At 34.4% G+C, this 22092-nt stretch overlaps 5 protein-coding genes across 7 annotated transcripts; all 5 read right to left on the bottom strand.

Annotated features, from left to right (window-relative positions):
• Positions 1–2339: 2339 nt before the first annotated feature.
• Positions 2340–2761, bottom strand: LOC122610727. The gene is made up of 2 exons (XM_043783690.1): positions 2528–2761; positions 2340–2426 (listed from the first exon to the last, which is right to left on the bottom strand). The coding sequence occupies exons 1-2, from the start codon at positions 2759–2761 to the stop codon at positions 2340–2342; spliced, it is 321 nt and encodes a 106-aa protein (XP_043639625.1).
• Positions 2762–2792: 31 nt separating this feature from the next.
• On the bottom strand, positions 2793–3170 carry LOC122610725. Its single transcript, XM_043783689.1, has one exon. It carries the CDS (start codon positions 3168–3170, stop codon positions 2793–2795), a length of 378 nt encoding a protein of 125 aa, XP_043639624.1.
• A 6377-nt stretch (positions 3171–9547) lies between these two features.
• Positions 9548–13718, bottom strand: LOC122579279 (CRS2-associated factor 2, mitochondrial). Of its 3 annotated transcripts, none has more exons than XM_043751414.1 (5): positions 13195–13718; positions 11949–12076; positions 11320–11545; positions 9938–10065; positions 9548–9847 (listed from the first exon to the last, which is right to left on the bottom strand). In XM_043751414.1, the coding sequence occupies exons 1-5, from the start codon at positions 13676–13678 to the stop codon at positions 9752–9754; spliced, it is 1062 nt and encodes a 353-aa protein (XP_043607349.1). In that variant the 5' UTR covers positions 13679–13718; the 3' UTR covers positions 9548–9751. The 3 variants fall into 3 exon arrangements, 2 of the variants coding, with proteins under 2 accessions (XP_043607349.1, XP_043607350.1); XR_006320615.1 differs by lacking the exon at positions 9548–9847 and adding an exon at positions 10744–11239 and having other exon boundaries at positions 9980–10065; positions 11316–11545; XM_043751415.1 differs by lacking the exon at positions 9548–9847 and having other exon boundaries at positions 9961–10065; positions 11316–11545.
• Positions 13719–14556: 838 nt separating this feature from the next.
• Positions 14557–15734, bottom strand: LOC122580006. Its single transcript, XM_043752273.1, has one exon. The coding sequence runs from the start codon at positions 15710–15712 to the stop codon at positions 14618–14620; it is 1095 nt and encodes a 364-aa protein (XP_043608208.1). The 5' UTR covers positions 15713–15734; the 3' UTR covers positions 14557–14617.
• An 860-nt stretch (positions 15735–16594) lies between these two features.
• LOC122579714 lies at positions 16595–21361 on the bottom strand. Its single transcript, XM_043751937.1, has 7 exons — positions 20871–21361; positions 19784–19924; positions 19345–19710; positions 18147–18392; positions 17719–17811; positions 17165–17365; positions 16595–17094 (listed from the first exon to the last, which is right to left on the bottom strand). The coding sequence occupies exons 1-7, from the start codon at positions 21183–21185 to the stop codon at positions 16879–16881; spliced, it is 1578 nt and encodes a 525-aa protein (XP_043607872.1). The 5' UTR covers positions 21186–21361; the 3' UTR covers positions 16595–16878.
• Positions 21362–22092: the final 731 nt, after the last annotated feature.

Raw genomic sequence — 22092 nt, 5'->3', positions numbered from 1 at the left:
GTTGGCAATTATTTATAAAAGCAAATAAAGTAGTTTTTGAATTTTTGGATGAAACTCCGTATCTGTTTGTGTTAGCTTATGTTGTTTAGTTTCTGTTTATTAGCTAAAAGCTTACTAAGGCTAGCAAGACACTCTAATTAGCACGTTACCCGCGCAATGCGGCGGTGGTCGTGAGTGGGGGGCCGAGTGTTGGTGGTGGAGACGGCGTTGAGTGGTGTGGATAATTGATGTAAATGGTTAATGAAAATATATTAAAGAATAAAGGATTGGTAGTGTAAATTAATCATTAATGTTATATGGTAGTGTATGTTGAAATATTTTAAGGGGTGCTAAGTGAAAATATTATATATTTTCAACACTTTCATAAATAAAAGGGGCTATTTCTTTTATAATATAATATTGATAATTTCTTTTCATATCTAATTATTTCCAATTCCATCATTTTTTTTCTTTGTATATAAAACTTGAGAATGCAGTGTAAAGATGCTTCACATCTTTGGCTTTTAATAATCAGCTTATTAAGTCTAACAAGCCGATAAGCTGTTGAGGTGAAAAAAAGCTTATTATTAATAAGCTAATAAGCAAGCTGGTAAGTGGTAAGCCCGTAACTATATATGCATTTTCAAAGCACATATACACTTCAAAATAAACAATTCCAAACACCCTATCCTGATTTTTTAACAAATAATCAAATAATCAACTTCAAAACACAGAGTCAACCACCCCCTTAAAGAGTATATATATAAATTCATATATTCTATAAACTATGTTTGGCCTAGCTTTTAAAAGGGCTTAATAGCTTGTTTGTGTTATCTAAACACATAAGCATCATTGTATTCAGTTGCAAAACAGCTTATAGCTTTTACGCTTATTTGAGCTAAAAAAAACCTTTTTGTAAAGCCATGTTGGCGGAGCTTATTTAAAAACGCATTACAACTTTACAACCTTAATAGCGAATAGCTAAATAGCTTAAGCAAGCTTGAGGTCTTTTACATAAGCTAACCTAAATAACCCCTAGCTTATTACTTTATTTTTTTTAATCCGCGCACTTCTCGTACACATATTTTTACTTTACTTATATTCTTGCTCATAAGCTTATCAAGACATATAATTGAAAAACAAGCTCACAAGCATAAAATAAGCCACCAAATATTATGAAAAATGAGGTGAACAAAAATAAACTAAAAGGTAGCTCAAGATTTTTCGAGGCCAAACAGTCTTGTAATCTCTAATCTAATCTAATCTAATCTAATCTAATAACTAATAAAGATATAAACTTTGCAACGGTTTATTAATTAAAGATGCAATATTTTTAATTACCCAAATTAATTTGGCGACAAAATCATTCTATATCTTTCAACAAGTTCCAACACTTGATCTTCCAAGAAAGGTTTCCCAAGAACCACATTCTTGTTTTTTTTCAACTTTTTCAATATCCACAGCCTGTTGGATCGAAGCCACAATAACGGTCCTTTTCCGATCAATTCGACACAACCCAAAAAGCGGGGTTGCTTCCCTATACCCAATTGGGTCAACTTAGAAATTAACCACAAGATGATTAAATCAATGTAATCAATGCAATAGTAGGGCTAGTGAGGGGGAAAGGAGTCATGTAGCTTAATTTTCCATCCCTCCCAAATCCCACCAATCAAATACCTTCAACTCAATTTTCCTTTTGAACCTTCCCAACCAACTCTTCTAACCATTTTAAATGGCATTCATCACCTTCTCAACCCTCCCAAATTTTATTTTTTTCTTTTCCCTTTAATTTAATCAAACATTTTTTTCCTTTTTAATAAAAACTTAAATATTTCATTAAAATTAAACTAAACATTACATAAACATAAATTAAAAAGTACATAACAACATAAACCGAAATTTAAATTCTACATAATAATAAAGACAACTAAATCAAACTCGCAACTGATGGTGGCTGCATCGCTGGATCGTCAAGGTATGATAAGTCTAAAGCCGATATATGCGCCGTGAGATCATATCGGAGCCGATGATGCACAACCTCGTCCTATAACTCCCGGTTTGCTTCCGGGTTATAAAATCTTGGCACCGGTGGATCCATAATATGAACCGGTGATATTGCCCGCCCGTTGTCTTTTATGATCATGTTGTGTAGTATTGTACACGCGGCGACGACTTTTCCGATCTTCTCCTTAGTCCATAGCCGGAGGGGACGATCCAAAATCTTCCATTTTCCCTTGAGAACACCAAACGCCCGCTCAACATCCTTTCTTGCAGCCTCTTGTAGTCTTTTAAATTTCTTTTCTTCTTGTTTCACTGGATGCGGATAAGCTTTAACAAACGCAACCCAACTAGGATAAGCTTTAACCACGCTTGTAATTCCGTCCATTTACGCTAAATGAACTGTCTGGCGCGGATCCATTACGCTCGTTTTGAAACAATGGCGACTGCTGCAACACGTTGACAACGTTGTTTGATCCATAGGACCGAAAAACGAATGCCAAATCCACAAGTCATAGGAAGCAACACATTCAATCATAATAGTAGGTACCTTGTGATCACCCCCCGTGTATTGCCCTTTTAAGTGTTTAGGGCACATCCTCCATTCGATGTGGGTACAATCAAGACTACCAAGCATTCCTGGAATGTGGTGTCTTTCTTCATGAGCTTGTGTGATGAGAGCAATGTCATGAGATGTCGACCTACGTAAGAACTTCTTTTGATATAAATTGATGACCGCATCACAAAAGTACTCCATGCTCTCGCGTCCCGTTCGGGCAGCCATACATAAATACTCATCATACGCGTATGAAGGTTCACCCATAGACAGTTGCTTGATCACCGATGTGCACTTTTGAAGAGCGGTGCAACTTTTTTTTACCCCGTGCGTCGTACCCCTCTTGAAAGTAACTAAATTTAGCTTCAATATTTCCAACAATCTTCAAAAACAACCTCTTGCTCATGCGAAAACGATGACGAAAAAATGGTTCGTCAAACTTTGAGTCTTCAACAAAGTAGTCACGCATTAGTATCGCGTGAGATTCTTCTTGGTCTCGATCGATATACCTACGAGTGTCTGAAGAGGTGCCGGTATCTTCAAGCTCGGCGTACACTTGTTTAAAAAACTCAAAAGTACTCCCCGTAGACGAATCGTCTAATTCCGACGGAACACAAATTGAAGAAGATGAATCCATTTTTTTTTAGTAAAGTGGTGTTTTTTTTTGGTGAAAGTGTGTGTAGATATGTTTTTGTTTGGTGATTTTTTTGGTTAAAAATGAAGTGTATATATAGGTAGCAAGTAGGAGAATTTTTTTATTTTTATTTTTTAATGTTGGCAACGGTCAAAAGCACCTGGACCCCACCTCCCCACGCTCCCCCCTAACGTTTGATTCCTCCAACCCATGGCTGGCTTAAAGCCCGTCCACATTCAACCCTTCTTCATGCCACAGGGATGGCGGCGGTGTACCTTCAGCGGCTTGGTCAAGCCTGCGGCCATGCCGCTCCCACTCCACTCCCCCTAACTAATTTTAAGAAATTAACGACAAGACGATTAAATCAAAACACTAACAGATGTATATACTCAAAACCTACTCTATTACAATCAGACCTCACTAAATAATCTGTCGCTGACTCGTACAAGATCGTAGAGATATACACGTACAAGAAGCAAAATACAGAGAGAATTATTCTCTACTATCGATAGAAACAATATAGAATGAAAAAAATCTTATTCCCTAAACTTTATTTTTATAACTCATATACTTTCCAAATAACCTTTGCACCTCAACCTTTTTCCATTAACTTCACATTTACTTGTATAAAAGAATTTATATAATAATAACTTACCACCTTATACTTTTGAAACGTTGAACCAAGATACTGCACTTTTGTACCTCCACTCATTAGTATATTAACAGCAAGTATCACTTTATTTTCATAATTGTATATTATGCAATCATATCGGCAAAACTAGTGTGCCTTGGGTTGGCTGCCACTCTTGGCAAACAATTCAATCAGTATATCAGCCGTCACGTGAGCTTTTCAAGGATAAAAACTTCATTCACTGACGCTACTTCTTGAACAATTACACATTAAAATAAGTATCTCTAGTGAATGAAGTTGTTGTATCCAAGATTGCACACATGGTGATATCCTGATGGATCTGTTCACCGAGAGTACTGGCGAGCCCAAAGCCAACTAACTTTGCCAATATAATCAAGATATACTTTTTTGAAAATATAGTGATACTTGTTAATATACTGATAACTGCAGTTACTAAAGTACAATAAACTTGTTGCAACGCTTCAAAGGTATAAGGTGGTAAATTGTTACATAAATTCTTTTATATAAGTTTCGTGTTAATGAAAAAGGTTGAAGTGTAAGGGTTATTTGAAAATATTATGAGTATAAAAATTAGGTTTAGGAATTGGGATATTTTTCATTTTTTCATTCTAGATTATTTCTGCCGATAAAAAAAGGAATAAAAAATATGCAAGAAATTAAGAAAAGCCCGAAACAACACACACGGATGGATTGAGTTGTGTCAAAATCTGAACAACGGGACGGGCTACGACGTGGTCAAATGAAATTCGCCACGTCGTAGGTTAAACATAATAAAAATAAAACTTACGAGTAGGCATGAGCAAAATGTATGAGATACCGCAACCGAATTAGTACTGGTACTGAAAATCAAATTGGTAACGATGGGTATTCAGTTTGGTTCTTGATTTGGGACAAGTTTGGTTCGGTACTATTTGGTTCGATACCGGTTCCATACCGGCAAACTGAATATAAATGCCGATTTTTTTGAATGCATATATTACTAAAAGACTAGTAATAGTTCTGTTAGTTTAATTTATATTTTACTACCATATCTCCATCCTCAAGAAAATTACAGTATTATGTACGTTCAACTAATCATCATAAAGACAACAATTTCAGAAATGCTAAATTGTTTGCTATTATAATCACATATTATCGAAGCAGATTTCCATGGTCTTTTTCATATTCCAAAATATTGCTCAGGATTTAGCAAGTTAAAAACATGTACTGTTCCACTTAAATGGCAAAGCCATTACATAGACCAGAACTATACCAGAAACTCATGGTGGATTAACTTATAGCAACAAGTGTGAAAGTGCTAAAACTTGAATGATGAAGACTTCGAGAACTTACTAATCGTATACCATCAAGCATACCCGATCAACCCGCCACTGCAACTCATAGAATATTGGGCGAAGGCCAGCGACTCAGATGAAATCGATGTCGAATACTTGAACCACTGCTTGTCAAATGGCAATTACCATAAGTCACATCTCACAGGTGGTATGTATATTGATTTGAAAACAATAACTTAAAAGTTATCTACTTCAAATCCGTTCTACAACAAGTTCAGGTTGCGCTTAAATTAAGATCCAATTCTTATATGTTGAATACAATAATCGAAAACTAAATAAACACTAGACTTGGTCACGTGAGTACCACCCAATCCGCTAACAAATCCGTATCCTCTACTTAAAGTCCAACTAGCATGGTACCCGTGCAATGCGGCGGCTAGCCGGCAATGACGGTAGTGTGATTGTGGCGGCGGATGGTGACGGTGGCGGCGGCATCAATCGGTGTAGGTAAATGTATTTGATTTAAAGGGGGTTAGTAGAGATATTTTATAATATAATTGACTAATGGTGTAATTTAATATTAAAGGTTGATAGTGATTTAATTCATTAAGGGTAATTTGATCAATTCGTATGTTTTTTCTAAACTTTCAACATGGGTTATATTTTTTATATAGTAGTATAGGAATATAGATAATTAACTACTTCCGCTACAAATGTGAGCACCACCCTTTTTGCTTAACCGCTTTCTTAATCAAGTAGTTTGTTTGATTATTTAATTAACAATTTTGTACATATTAGGTAACGTGGTATCACCAACTAGGCAACTACTAATCTCACTTGCCGTTTTTAAAAAAAAAAAAAAAACTAACCTTACTTAACAAATAAATTCTTACTATCATTATATTGCTCACTATCATACTATTAGCTAGTGCTAATTATTCACAGATAAACAATTAAAATCACATATGCATATAGTTGGTACCACCAACGAAGCAATATATATCACCAACAAATATAATAATAAATAGCAAGGAATAAATTTACTAAGATCTCGGTACAATGCTAATCGAATTTAACTTTGAATTGAAAACATCGTGCAACCATAAAATATTATTTCACTTGATCCTATAAAATAGTTAACTACTCATTTTTATTTAACAATACGAAAAACGATATTGAATCTAGAAGAACACATGATGTAAGGAAGTGATAAAATAAGAATTAGAGCAATAGCTGAATGTTGAAATAATTACTTTTTTATTAGGTAAAACGGCATGGCAATTAAACCGGCTAGTAACCTAAAATGTTGTCTTTTTTGTGAAAATTCTTGTCGTGTGCTCCTGTCTTTATGAAAAAAACCCAAGAGCCCTTTTGGCTCTCTTCCTCTCTGGCGGCTGACTAACGCCTCACACCAAAGTGGCGGCTCCCCAAAACCCCCCCTAAACAAAAATAATACGAGTAATATTTTGATTTCAACTGATTCACAAACAAAACAACATGAACTGCTTTTTTTTCCTTTCTTTTGCTTGGCCCAAACAGAACCAATAGCCCAGAATATTTTGGGCTTGCATTCAGCCCACCATCAAATTGCCAAATCAAAATGTTGATCACTTGATATCAATTTGAGCATATGTTCTTGAGTTCTCTTCCAATCTTGAAATTAGATAGAAACTTGACTTTTCATTTTTTGCTTCATTTTTAAAAAAGGAACTCATGTAAGCCTTTTTATCATACTCCACCGCGTGAACCTACAACTCAAATAAACCATCTATTAAATATCAAAAATCCATCAAAATAATCATACTCTCCCGTCCCAATTAAAAATATCACATTTTGAATTTTTAAAGTCTAACTTTGACCTTAAATGATTTTGTTTGTGTTAGATAATACTTGATGAAAGTCATATGAAGTGATTGTGTTTTTGTGTTTTCATTGTTATAATTTTCATCAATTTTTATATAATATATATATATATATATATATAGGGGAAAGATAATTTGAGACCAACTAAAAAAAGTCCAAAAAAAGACCATTGATTTTCGTAAGTTACACACCACCATCATGATCTACTATGATATACAAGACTTTTTTGTAAAAACATAAGACTTTCAAGCGACGGGCCCACAGAAAAATCATGTGTAAGTTAACTTACACACTTACACATGTGTAAGTAACTTACACATGATTTTTCTATGGATCTATCGCTGAAAAGTCTTAGTGTTTTTACAAAAAAGTCTTGTATATCATAGTAGATCATGATGGTATACAAAAATCAATGGTCCTGGTTGGTCCTAAAATAAGAGGTGGTCTCAAATTATCTCACCCCTATATATATATATATATATATATATATTATATGGGTAACACTCCGGTGAGAACAATCTTAAAATAAGAACGGTGAGAACACTTAAAAAACAACGTTTTGATGCATTAAAAGTCCATAAAACTAACATAATGCAGAACTAATTATCATCATTTAAGTGTTTAACAACACATTGATCCGTCAAAATCGTAAAAATCACGTTTTTTTGATGGATATATCATTTTGAAGAATATGCATCCAAGATGGATGCATAAAACAAAAAACATGATTTTTTTTATTTTGACAGGCCAATGTGTTGCAATACACTTAAATAATGATAATTAGTTATACACTATATTAGTTTTATGGACTTTTAATACATCAAAATGATGTTTTTTAAATGTTCTCACCGTTCTTATTTTAAGACTGTTCTTATTTGATTGTCCCCCTATATATATATATATATATATATATATATATTTAAGGTTAAAGTTTATAAAAAAAATACTTTGAAATTTCAAACTAGGACACTTTTAATGGAACGGATGGAGTAATTTAAACATACAAAACATGATATTGCGTAAAATAATATGTGAAAAATAGGCGATATCACTGGGATCTCCAATATCGTCACCAAAACATGCCTTACTTTCGGCAAACTATCAAATTGCCAAATCAAAATGTTGATAACTTGCTATCAATTTGAGCATATGTTCTTGAGTTCTCGTCCAATCTTAAAATTAAATACTCGTAGAAACTTAACTTTTCATCTTTTGCTTCATTTTTAAAAAGGGTTAAATCTATATAAAGGTAACCTATTTACACGAATTTTCTATTAAAGGTAACTTAATTTGTTTTCGTCTATTTAAAGGATCATATTTTCAAAAAATTCCTAATAAAGGGTATCTCGTTAGTTTTTGACAGACGAAACTCGTGAAGTGCCACATCATTGATGTCACGTCATCAGTTTTGCTGACTTGGCACTTGACTTTGACCGGTAAAAGTCAAGTCAAGTCAAGTGCCACGTCAGCAAAATTGATGACGTGGCACTTAACGAGCTATGTCTGTCAAAAACTAACGAGATACCCTTTATTAGGAATTTTTTGAAAATATGATTCTTTAAATAGACGAAAACAAAATAGATTATCTTCAATATGAAATTCATGTAAATAGGTTACCTTTTTATGAATTTTTCCTTTTTTTTTTTTGTAAAGTTAGTTTCGATTCAGACGTGCTGAAGGCAATTGTAACCTACAAATCGCTGGACCTCCAACCCCCTACTCATGAAAAATACCTTGAGATGAGAAACCCATGACTCGAACCCGAGACATTGGGAAAAATTCACCTCCGGGGCCCACATAGTGAATTTAGAAGATACCCCTGGCCAACCCACCTAATTTTTCCCTTTTAAAAAAGAAGAAAGAAATTTATGTAAGCCATTTTATCATACTCCACCGCATGAATCTACAACTCGGGTAAACCATCTATTAAGTATCAAAAATCCATTAAAATAATCATAATCTAAACATACAAAACATGATATCGTGTAAAATAATATGTGAAAAATACGCAATGTCACTGAGGATCTCCAATATCGTCACCAAAACATGCCTTACTTTCGGGCCGACCATGTCATGATGTCAAGAAGTTCAAAAAAGAGATCAACATTCATAAAAAAGATCGTCTACAGACTACAAGACTACAGAGACAAGGATAAAGATAAAGATAACGAAAAAACCGTTTCAGAAAATATTGGACATGAAGGATGGATTTGAATTGGATCAACGGTCTGGAGACCTGACCTGCTCTTCCCAATATAGCTGAATGATCAATCATATTCGACATGACTTGCATGTATGTAAATATTAATATATTTAGCACTAGAAACTAGATTAAATGAGGTTTATAGTTAGCTATTGCACAAATTATTAATGTAAATAGTATTAGAATTCATTTTTATGTGCAGAATATCATATTTGCATCAGAGAAGGACCGTTTGACTTTTACTTTTATATATAAGATTAGGCCAAAGTAAGCTTAAAAAAACATTACATGTTTAAAATACTAATGCTATATGACAAGTGCTAGCTTGTTACATTAAGCTACTACGAGTAATATCTTAATCATAATCTTAACTAAATGTTACTGTATGTTTCACTAAATGTTAACTCTTAGATCAAATATATATTCACATGTTTTTCAATGTCATATCGTAACAAGAATATTTATCAACTACACAAATTGCAACCTGTTCTACTCAAAATAACCTAAAGAAACAACATTAACAATTACAATGTGCAACACCATCTCTGCATTTTGCCATTTATGTCATAAAAAAACTGCAGTTGCAATCATCTCAAGATGGACCTGAATCGGATCCCATAGCTGTCTTCCCTTTCCAAATAATGATTTGTTCGTCTTTGTACAATATGGGAACACAAGGTACCAAATCCTGCAGACATTGTAAACTTTTTCATCAAGAAACGTAAAAAGCAGATAGATATAATATCAAGGTTTGATAATATGGGGGGCGAACACATACCCTTAGCTTCACGCCGATCCTTTTGCAGTCGCTCATACCAACATGGGCACAATCAAGCCTCAATACTTCTTCAGTTTTAAAGGCCTCCCTCACTTTCTCTATCACGTTAGTGTACACACCATTCCTCGCTGCACAAGAAGCGACTTTCGTCAGCCAAGAAAGCCATAGATAAAAATTCAAATAGACAAACTATCTATACGGATACAGGCCAATTTCAAAGTCATCAGTGGACAGTGGTGAAGGACTTCTGAAGTCTGAATGATCAAGTGAACAGATTTTAAAGGATTTTTTTAATTTCTTCTAGCCGGTCAATGTAGCTGTCAGCAAATAAATAACAAATACTCATTTGCAGGTCTATGGTTCATTAATTCCTAAAAATTGGCTCAGTGACGACTTTGAATGGAGGATGGGTCAAAAGTTAGCAAACTTGTACACAAATGATTTGTTCCTCCTCTCCACTTTTGAAGGTCAGGGTCATTAGTAAAACCTTTGCCTTCCTAAAACAAAACTTGTTTCTAAATGATTAGAGTATCCTAAATTGTTTCATTCAAAAGTATTCTATGAGGTAAATTGTGTAATCAGTTATATTATTAGAAAAAGCATAACCACCACCCAAAAAATTAAAAAATAAACAGCGCACTCCCACTAGCTAATACATTATTTTACAAAATATCAGATAGGGACAAAAAGGTTTTGACACGTCAGCCCAACCCTGCCCTCTTCAACCCAAACAAACAAACACCCAATCGGTTTGGCACATCCATGAAAAACAAAGGACAACAAAAATTAAGCGGAGTATATCATACCTAATGAAACATATTACAATCTATCCCATAGAAATTGAAGCAATTTCTTTATGAGTTTCCTGTAAAAGTGGCCAAAATCTCCTTTTTTCCATAACCTTCTAAGGTGGGTTTGCATGAGCCATGAGCTTTTAAATTGGTTATTAGTTGATTATAACTTGAAGACACCATAATCAATCTAGAGTATTTGACAAACCCTAATCATAATTGAGATCTTCTGGTTATTTTACAATATAAAATAATCAAACTTAGAGATACAACGTAAGAAGTTGATGTATCAAAAAAGACTCTTGAGATAAATGCAAAAAAGGTATCACATGCTTATCTGATTATTCAATCTGATTCTTTAAGTCATTATAATCATCTTAAAAATTGCACACCCAATCACCTCCTTGACTCAACAGTCAACATTACTTGATCCGACTGTCTACGAAGACTTGATGACACCAATTTGGGGACGACAAATGACATAAATTCCCTATATTTGTTGTTATTTTGGCTGCTTAAAGGATATATATGTTAATATTGAAGGGTATGTCAGAGTTAAACTTTAACCAAAAGAAAAAGAAACTCACATACTTAGTTTTATTAACGGAGGAGAGTTGAGTCCACGGTTTCTCATTTCCTTTGTTTCTTCAAACGTCAACCCATCGGCAATATTCTTTATAAGCTTTGGATAAATTGGTGGATATGGCTTCCAGAGCATTAAAGGAACAACAGGTCTATTTTTAGGGTCATAATATCGTCCTCGATACAGTAACAAGATATTAATCTGCCGATATATAATTTTGCCGCCTGACTTATCCTGAAAATTTCTACATATCAATCAGCTATGAGTTTGCTCAAGGGATCCAACATAGTAAAATATATGTGGCAAAGTGCGCAAAGCTAAATAGCAGGTCAAAACGGCTAATTTGGGTTGGGCCCGAAAGTCCGAAACACCTTTTGCCATAAATTTTATACTTTTAAATGTGCTAATTATGAATACACATATAAACAGAGAATAATCACGATATCAAGATAACATCTTGAAGGCATGTCTTCAAGATGACTAACACGTGTTATAAGTTTATAACTAATTCAACGAGAACTAACAATGCATTTTGGGGGAGTTCAGGACAGGAACAACAAAAATAAAACGAGTCAACCCATACGTAAGTTAAGAGGTCAAAACTACCACCATTAAGTAAAAGAGTATGAGTTCAAACCTCAAGATGGAAACAAACATTGTCCATGTCAAGAGTTGGGACTCCTAAACACTTGATCCTCACAGCTTCAGCCTTCTTCCAATGGTTATGGATGTCATCTATCATGTTATGAGTAACTCCACCTTTCCCTATCACAACATAGATTTAATTTAATCACATTTTATTTTGGACATCAAGATTCAACCAAATGTTCCCTTCTCTAGTGTTTGACTATCTCAAGAAACAAGATCTCTTACGAGTGAACTGGTTATGGATATATCCATGATTTCGATAACATTAAGCCTTGAATATAGAGCTAAAGGTATTGGCGATAATTTTTAAAAGCAAATTAAGTAGTTTTTGAATGTTTGGATGAAACTGCCTATCTGCTTAGCTTATTTTGTTGAGCTTCTGCTTATTAGCAAAAAGCTTATTAAGGCTAATAGGACTATCTAAAGATGCTTCACATCTTTGGCTTTTAAAAATCAGCTTATCAAGTCTAACAAGCCGATAAGCTGTTCAAGATGATAAAATCTTATTAGGGGCCTAATAAATAAGCGAATAAGCCTCCTTGATAAGTTAAGGCAAACAGTCCCTTAATAAATAAGAACGCCGGTAAGTGGTAACTACGCATTTTCAAAGCACATAAACACTTCAAAATAAACAAACCCAAACACCCCTTATCCGGATCATTTGACAATTAATCAAATAACCAACTTCAAAACACACAATTAACCACCACCTTAAGAGTATAACATAAATTCATGTTCTATAAACTGTGTTTGGCCTAGCTTTTTAAAGGGCTTAATAACTTATTGGTGTTACCGAAACACATAAGAATCATATTTTCCATTATAGCTTTTAGGCTGATTTGAGCTAAAAAAAGGCCTTTTTGTAAAGCCATGTTGGTGGAGCTTATTCAAAAAAGCATTTCAACCTCAATAGCTAATACAGTAAATAGCTTAAGCAAGCTTAAGGTCTTATCTTAAGCTAACTGAAAATAGCCCCTAACTTATTAGCTTATTTATTTTGTTCGGCTTATTTTCCGGCTTATAAAGCTTATCATGATACATAATCGAAAAACAAGCTCACAAGCATAAATTAAGCCACAAAAATATAAAAAATGAGCTGAACAGAAATAAACTAAAAAGTAGCTCAAGATTTTGCTAGGCCAAATACCTCTTTGACATAATAATATATAAATAAAACTAATAAAGATGTAAACTTTGAGACGTTTTACTAATAAAGATTCAATCTTTATGATTACCCAGATTAATTTGGCGACAACAATCACTATGTCTATATCTTTCAACAAGTTCCAACACTTCATCTTCCAACAAAGGTTCCCCAAGAACCACATTCTTGTTTTTTTCAACTTTTTCTATATCTACAGCCTTTTGGACTGGAGCTACAGTACCGGTCCATTTCCGGTCAAGTCGGCCCGGCCCAAAAGGCGAAAACTTGGGTGTTTCCCTATACCCAATTGGGTCAACTTTTGGGTTGATTTCAGAATAAGAGTACATGAAATCAAATGGCAAATCAGACCGTATAGGGAAGTTGGATTTGGGTTTTTCTTGTTTTTTGTTGGTTTTGGTTTTCTGGGGTAGTTTGGTTTGGGGTTTTTTGATTGGGGAGAAAGGTGGGTCATCTTCAAAATGAGATTTTGTTAGTTGACGGAAGAGAATTAGAAGTTCCGGTGGGTTGTGACAGTGGAGATTGTGGTGGCGCTGCCGTGAAAAAAGGTGTCGCATGGCGTTTTGGGGGTGAGGCGGAGGGGTTTAAGTGTTTAATGCAATTTGCGAGTAAAATAAGTATAAGTTTGTATATTTAGCCCTCTATCTTTTAACATTTGTATTTTGTTCTCGCATTTTTATTTAACCTATTTATTTTTATTCTTGAAAGTAGGATTTTATCAAACCCCTCCATATTGAATGGCCTAACTATAACACCAGGTTCATTATTTGCGACATTTAATCTAACACTCAGACTCACTTTCTACACTCGATACGCACAAGCTACACAAACACGCTATCATTACCAAGTCATGGTCACAATGGAAAAAGAAAAATGAAATACAACATTACCACCATCATTTAATTTACGTCTAACAATAAAAAAAGATATATATATATATATATATATATTGTATTATGCATAATAGTTCAAACTATAAACTATCGTGTTAGTACAAAGTTATATGTATCATTTGATACACAACCTTCTTTGATAAGTATTGTACTATCAATAACTATGTAGTTGGAAGATGCAACTTTAATTAATTCTGGTAGAGTTGAACCAAACAGAAACAACACCCATCTCAATGAATATATGATCATGGAACATAAAAGAACGAATGTCTCCTCAAACGGTGCAAAGAAAGATCAATGATTATTACTCAAGTTCAATTCCAAGTCTCCTAGATTGGTGGTTTGTTCTCAAAAGTTTGAAGTCTTAATTTAAGCTTGCAAGTTCAAGGTGTTTTTATTAGGCTGTGTGCAATTATGTATTCCACAAGTTTAATGTCACAAAGTCGATATAGTTCACTCACAATGATGCCAATATAAACTATTAGTATTTAAATCAATAATCCAAGATTTTACTAAACAATATAGAACCCAAATGTTTCAAGTGTTTAAGAAGATATAATTTAATAACCAAAATCCCAAAATCAATCTTACAAGGTCTACACATTACATGGATACAATGTCGATTTCCGATTTCAATCTTTCATCTTTGCATCTCCTTTGATCTACAATCATAGACTCAAAAACATCCAACAAACAATCTAACCCTGCAACATCTTCTTTACCAAATGCTTTAAGTGCATAAACAATACTCTCAATGGATGACAAGCATCTTGCTTTCGGTTGACGCCTTACTTCAGCATACAAACTCAATTTATCCATATCCAGTTTCACGTGTGGCAACATTCTTAACCATGGGTTCTCTTTGTACATCCTTGTTGCTTTAGCCCATGTTCCATCTAAAACAATCAAATTCTTGACGTTAAAATCTACATTTTCGATCCCAACCGAATTCTCACTAGGGAATAGTAACACTGATCCTAAAGGAACCACTATTTCGAATTCTTGGACATAGTTACCATCACTCCATCTCTGCAGCCTTTTCACAGTAAACCCATTTTGTAAACAATTTAGCACATCTTTGTTAGCCAAAAGCTGCTCAAAATCCTGACTCTGACTAGTTATGGCACCCCTTTTATTAATGGTGAAACTGATATCAGCAGGCTGAAAAGCTTCAATCTGTTTTCGATTTCCAACCGAATCATGAGGACCCATATCAAGATTTGTGACACTGATATCAGCAGGCTGCAAAGCTTCAACCTTTTTGCGATTTTCGACTGAATCATGAGGACCCAGATCAATATTCGATTCAAGAAAGTGAATCTCAAAATGGGCTTCTGAAATAACATCAGAAACATGAGCAAGACTGACATTCTTGAGACCTAGAGTTGCAATTTTAGCTGAATTAAGTGGGTGTTTCTTCTCTAAATTGTGTTGAAGAAGTGTGACTGCTATGGTGTTTTCAAGAGCTGGGGTTTTGAATCTAGTGCAGAGACAAACACGTGTGGGTCTGGAACAAGATGGGCATGTGGGTCTTCGGTTATCCGGAGAAGAAGAGTCTGCCATTGCTAGGGTTAGGGTTTGGGTTTGGGTTTGGGTTTGGATTAGGGTTTTAGGAAGATAAAGGATTCCTTGTATGGAGAAAAAAGGGTTTTGGCCTCTGGAATGTAAACGGATTCCGCATCCAAAGTTGACCAGCATTTGGTTTCAAATGTATTTTCAATTTGGGAATGATATTTGGGACAAGATATAATCAATAAGGACTCAATTTATTCCTGGAAAATGATTAATTTAAGGGTATGTTTGGTACAAAAGATTGGAGCTGAGACTGTAATTAAGGGTTTGGGGCTGGAGCTTGAGGTTGGGGCAAGGGTTTGGGCTTGGGTTTTTTTTTCATCTCTAGCTGTTATTTTAAAGACCTTTTGGGGTTTTTAGAAGTTTTTCAAGGCTGAGGCTTAACAAGGTTATAATTTTCAAAGGAGCTTATTTTTAAAAGCTAAGGGTTTTTAATCCCTTAAAAGCCCCTAAAAACCCCTTGCCAAACAGACCCTAAATATCTTCTCAATATTATCAAAATTTGTCTTGTGCAACCCAATTTTTTTTTTTTAATCTTTTTTATTTCGCGCTTATGATTAGAAAAATAATTAAGCTAATTTAATATTTTGTTACGACAATTAATCATTTTCCTTGTATATTTCTGTTCCTTTATTCATTTCTCTTGTCTTAACCCATTCTCATTTTTAATATTTTGTTACGACAATTAATCATTTTCCTTGTTTATTTCTGTTCCTTTATTCATTTCTCTTGTCTTAACCCATTCTCATTTTGCTAGGTTTTAATATCATTTTATGGACGGGAAACACATGACGGATATGTGCGTTTGGTTATTTAGCAGCAGAACTGTTCGGTTTGGATAGATAATCGGTTTTGGTTTTGGTTAATTCGTCTATGGGCAAAGACGGCTTGGTTAGCTTGGTTAAGTGGTTTAATCTGCTTTTAGACTTCAACCAAAGTGAGCAAATTAGTAGGTATTTTGACCAACAGTGTGGTAAAATCATTAGGTGAAGAACCCAGTAACAAAAGTTTAGCAGACATTTGAATTATACGTGGTCATTAATAACTATCGAACTCTGTTAAATAAAAACATAATATTCACTTCTACAATATACAATCCAAGACTTCAATAACATCTAAAAAACCTATAAACCGCTACATGACCTCTAATTGATCTAATGCAGACCCAAGATATCTTTATGTAGTTTAACTGTTTAAGTACGTTATTGCACTATGTATTCAGTCTGTCAAATATACACATCAATAACCAGTTGATTCTGAGTACTGTACTACTACCAATTGATTGGTATCCTTCAGCAATATTTTGGTCTCAAGTAATCTGGAGGCATTGATGGGCAATTTTCAGCCATATGTGGATACGGCTCAATGGTATTGTATCCAGGTAACTCCATTCGATACTTTCCAGTAATTTGACAGAATGGAAGCTTTACTGTGTCACCATCGTTGCACCATTTTGGCAGGCGACTCGAGTTGTTTTCAAAGAAGTTGAGGGTATATGCGTCTTTTATCTGCATAGGGCGATGAAGATATTAATCAAGTAACTTTGTAAGATAGACAGAGCCAATGAAGAAAACTTACTGTAAATTCAGTCACTTGGATCTTGTCTGCAATATCACCAAAAAGTCCTGCTTCTTTGTACATTTCTAGGATAAATGCAACACAAGAAGTTGATTTTCCATCAACGTATGTCCAGTCATCTTGTTCGGGAATGGTTAACAATTCAGCGAATGATGAACCGCGCCTTTCAACTTCTACCAAAATTTCAGGAAGGTCAAGGCCCTGCAAATAAGTGATTAAACATTGGAATCAGGGTCAGGAAAATGTGTGATTTCATAGATCATAATCAGATTATCAGTTGATACATTAAAGATCAATAGTTGGTTTTCTATAACTGTTTACTATCTTCCCCAAATCTTTCTTAATTGACCTCATATAACGAGAAACTCATAAATTCTGAATAACTCTTTCCCAAAACACTCGAACTTAGAAGTGGCCATTTCAATGAATTGGTCAATTTGGGTTGTGTGGTATCCCAAACAGGTCCAACAGGTCAAATCAAGGAGTAGGTCAAAAAGACAAAAACCAAACAGAACACACATTTGGGAACAAAATCAAGAAATCTTTAAACGAACCTGAGTCCCAAGCCGCTTGTTCAAGGCTTCGTTCCATATGTTGGCAGCATATGCGGGTTGCAATTGGTTCCATACGGTCATAACGGAAGCAACCTATACCATGAGCAGGAATATATTGAACTGGAAGAAGTAAATACTACGAGTATATACAGCTTTATTTGATTATTTCCCTCTTGTTGATCCCATTTAACTATGAGCCAGAAGATATTTGGTTCTGTAATCATATAACCATAGATCTATTACCAAAGAAAAGAGTGTGATTCTAGTAAATAGGATCCACGATAAGATTACCCTATGTTCAAATCTGACAATACCATACCATAATCAAAAGGTATTTTCTTTTCCCATGGAAAGGAGACCAATACAAGATGAAAATGTCAAATGGTTATAATCAAATATTTATTATACAAAGATTTCAATAGAAATACCAGATGAGCATCCAATGGAGGTGGATAGTTTCCATTAATAGTGTCTATCCAGCTAAATATCAGATTATGGTAACCATACGGCAATCCTATCATGCTTCGTGCATACTCCCATGCGGCTGTTTCATTGAACTTGGACCGAAGGTCAGGATGCAAAGGAAGCAATGCAATATGGGGATTATTGTTATCTTTTGTCAGCTCATAGTTCCACCACTCTTCCCATGGTAACACAACAATAAGGTTTTGACCCTAAAACCAAAAACACAAACAATTCAATTCTTACACTTAACTAGACAAATAAACATAAAATGTAATGAAATTATATTGAAAAGCAAGTCACCAAGAAGACAGCAATGAGTATGATTGAATTCAAGCGGAGACAAGCTCAAGCTAGGTTGGCTCGAGTTTGAACTCAATTTGCTCACAGTTTTCTTGATATAAGTAGGCTCAAGCTTAATTGGAAGCTCAAATAGATAAAAAGTTATCAGAACTACGCCAAAAAAAAAAAGCAGCAAGCTTGGTTTCAAAACTAGAACAGCTCGTATATATATAAGAACTGTATTCAATAAAACAAATTCCAGCCATAAATATAAAGAGAAAACTGAACACAACACATACATGATGGCAAAGAGCTCGAAAAAGCTTAAAGAATACTTGAGTTGGGCTCTTCCAAACTCGAATTCAGATAGTTACATTATTCAAGTTTATAGTAATCCTTAAAAGTGACCTGAATATAGTTCAACCCAATGTAGCTCAAATTACTCAACAAAAGCTTGACTAGTTTGCCAGCCCTAGCAACGAGTGCGACTTCTGGCATATATCTTACAAGATATAGCAATTTCGGCTGATTTACCAATGAATTGTTTGTTTCATGTAAATTTTTATTTTTAACGGATCAAATAGGTAAATGAACTTGCTAGAAGCAGATGACTCAAAAGGCCGATCGGGTCAAAGTACCCCAAAGCATATTTATAACGCATAAAACCTCCTGTGAGTTTTTTTTTTAATCAAAATAATTTGATTCTTGTGATTATACTTGATAGACATACTGTTTACCAAAAATCAAATATTCTGAAAAAAAGTAATACCGTTAAGATGCTAACCCAAACCGTTGTACAAAAGGTACCCATTTCAATCCATTATCTGGAATTCTGGCCCAACTGACCCACCCATTGTCCACCTCTTACGATTAAAATATTACCTCTTCATCTTCGTGTCCAGACTCTCCGACCCATAGTTTGCCTTCAGAGTCCCTTAAGCAAACAGCAGAGTGGCCAGCATATGCCCCAGAAGCCCATTTCTCAAGTGTCTCAAACCCACCCCATAGCCCACGGATCTTCGATATTGCAAGGAAGTCCCCTGATTGTATGTCATCTATGTTAACATTTGTGACCCACGGTTGGGGACGCTCTTCAAACTTGGCACCCATATATTTCTCAAGGAATGCAAGATTTGCACTCTCACCCCATCCGGTATTTGTAAACAATGGGAATACTTCCCACAATGCTTGAAGAGTTCCCAACATTCCCGATTCCATTAGAAAAATAGCAACACCCTTATTTTTTACCTTCAAGAAAGATGGATTAGCTTTAATATTGTTACAAGTGATTAGAAAGTGTCAAGGAATGGTAGTAACTTACATATTCATATTCCGCTTTCCCTTCCCATTCATGAAATTCAACCTTATGTTCCCGAGATAAAAAGTAATAGTCCCACTTCACACGATAAGGAGTAGCAAAGAGATAAAGATCCATACATGTCCAGCTGTGGGCATTGCTTACCTAAAAGAAGAAGAGTGTATTAGCAACATCAAATATATTAATGACATGGAAACAAAAGAAGGATAAAAGTATGAAAAAGCTCTCATCTAAACAATAAAGCGGATATGTGTTTTAACTTTAAATTGATTACTGCCACTTGAAATCGTTATAATCAGTTATTGGATAGTTCTAAATTTAGAATCAGTTAAAGGCCAAATTAGCCAGCATTGAAGAAACATGAAACTATGGTAATTGCGATAAGAAGACTAATCGTTGAGATATGATGAACAGTTTAGTTTAAAATCCATAAAGGCAAAACTATGATGAACTGGTCATCATTATTCGAAGCAGAATGATCATGTTTCAATCCACCCCCAACCCCCCCCCCCCCCCCCCCCCCCTAGATATTTAACAATAAAAGTTTTCATGTTATGCGCTTTCATTGTCTAAACTCTCGTAAGCGCCTTCTTGTTAGGGGTTTGTGTTTCTTAATTCGTCATCATTAAACCAAATTCACTAATCATATACTCCTATAAAATCCAAGTAACACATGTCATGTATGCAAATTGTTGAGCCACACAAGTACCACCAATATTCTATCTAAAGCGTGTACGGTGTATCCCTTTATAAACGGACAAGCAATTTCCAGATATCATTTGTTATAGCTTATCACTCAAAATACAAACAATAAGTAGTTAATAGGCAATCCTAAACATAAACACTCCCTAAAAATATAACCTTGATAGTATAAAAAGTGCCACTACCTACCACCTTATAGATTCAAGAAACTAATAAGGAACAGATCAAAATACTAAATTTACACAAAGTAAATCACAATCTAATAAAAAAGATGTAAACTTGGACCTTAATATGAATTAAAGATTCAAGAAACTAATAAGAAACAAATCAAAATACCAAATTTACTCAAAATAAATCACAATCCAACAAAAAAGATGTAAACTTGGACCTTAATATGAAGAGTGCCACCACCAAATTGACTTCCACTTTTATTATGAAGCTCTAACCAAGCATTGTTTTCATAAAAACAAGACCCTTTCCAGTTAATAATCTCTGAATTGTTAGTGACAGCGGCGGCTCCGACAAAAGTGGGCAGAATATCGGTGGCTGTTCGGAGTGACCTCAAAATTGGCCATGAAATTTGTCTGGGCAATAAAGGTAGCAAATCTTGTGGAAGAATTGGTGCTTTAAAAGATTGTGTTTTTGGAATGATTATGGTACAAGTTAACAAGATTAAGGTGATGATGATGATATTCTGTGCCATGATTTATGTGTGTGCATTGGAGAGTGTTTGGTGTGTTATGTGAATCTGATGATATTTTGGAATTATTTAGATCCTAAATTATGGTTTTGTTGTTTTTAAGTATCGATGACTTGCGAATATGAAACACTTTATTTTTTTCTATAAATATATCTAGTAGCTATAGCTATTCAGACTCCATGGAATCGAGTATTGTTTGTTGTAAAAATGTTTAGCGAAGCAGATATCTACAGAAGCATTAAATGGTCACGTTCCGAGGTTCTGGTTAATTGCTCATGATTAAATTAAATGTTAAAAAATGGTTTACTCCGTATGATTTTAATGAAATTAAAACCATAAGCTATTCGAAGTAGCTTTTAGAAATAGCTTATGTATACTTACTTATAAAGAAAATAGCTTTTTATATAATGTCAAATGTTACGACAAAGATGTAGTCGGCAAATTTTATCGGCAAGCAGGGCCGGTCTAAGGGGTGTGCAAAGTGGGCGACGGGCCGAGACCCGTTTTTTTAGGGGCCTGATTTTTTTTATAATTATATATATAATTACATTTAGATATAATTAAATTTATAATGGCGTAAGAAGAAAAAGAAAGAAGTCGCAGTCGGCAGTCATTATTAATAAACTCTGAAGCGGTGCTGTCAAAGACTCAAAGTAATTTGAGATTTGTCTCTACCATTAGAACTTGCAGGTGCTAAGCAGCTAAACTTCAATTTTCTTTCTTTTCATTTTAATTTTTATATAAATAATAATGATTAATTAGAAGCCTTGTGACGTTTATCTTTATTATATATCATTTATTATAAAAAAAAGTATAATATTTTTTACAGTTAACAATATATATAATATATCATGAGTATCAATTTAACAAAACAATAGTGTAATTTGTTGTTTATAAATCAAAATTTTTA

Source organism: Erigeron canadensis, chromosome 8, assembly GCF_010389155.1.
Source record: "Erigeron canadensis isolate Cc75 chromosome 8, C_canadensis_v1, whole genome shotgun sequence".
NCBI lineage: Eukaryota > Viridiplantae > Streptophyta > Magnoliopsida > Asterales > Asteraceae > Erigeron > Erigeron canadensis.
Note: the sequence above shows the minus strand (reverse complement) of the source record. Positions and strands in the feature narration are given on the sequence as shown.

Coding starts and splice junctions, on each gene's coding strand:
- LOC122579279 (XM_043751414.1), bottom strand. CDS start 13,678: ATGCGACACCTTTTTTCACGGCAGCGCCACCACAATCTCCACTGTCAC. Junction 12,077..13,194: donor TTGTCGCCAAATTAATCTGG/GTAATCATAAAG, acceptor ATGTTGTGATAG/GGAAAGGTGGAGTTACTCAT. Junction 9,848..9,937: donor GGATCGGCGTGAAGCTAAGG/GTATGTGTTCGC, acceptor CAATGTCTGCAG/GATTTGGTACCTTGTGTTCC.
- LOC122580006 (XM_043752273.1), bottom strand. CDS start 15,712: ATGCTGGTCAACTTTGGATGCGGAATCCGTTTACATTCCAGAGGCCAA.
- LOC122610725 (XM_043783689.1), bottom strand. CDS start 3,170: ATGGATTCATCTTCTTCAATTTGTGTTCCGTCGGAATTAGACGATTCG.
- LOC122579714 (XM_043751937.1), bottom strand. CDS start 21,185: ATGGCACAGAATATCATCATCATCACCTTAATCTTGTTAACTTGTACC. Junction 18,393..19,344: donor CTGGACACGAAGATGAAGAG/GTAATATTTTAA, acceptor TTTTGGTTTTAG/GGTCAAAACCTTATTGTTGT. Junction 17,095..17,164: donor TCCAAGTGACTGAATTTACA/GTAAGTTTTCTT, acceptor CGCCCTATGCAG/ATAAAAGACGCATATACCCT.
- LOC122610727 (XM_043783690.1), bottom strand. CDS start 2,761: ATGGCTGCCCGAACGGGACGCGAGAGCATGGAGTACTTTTGTGATGCG. Junction 2,427..2,527: donor ACACGGGGGGTGATCACAAG/GTACCTACTATT, acceptor AACGTGTTGCAG/CAGTCGCCATTGTTTCAAAA.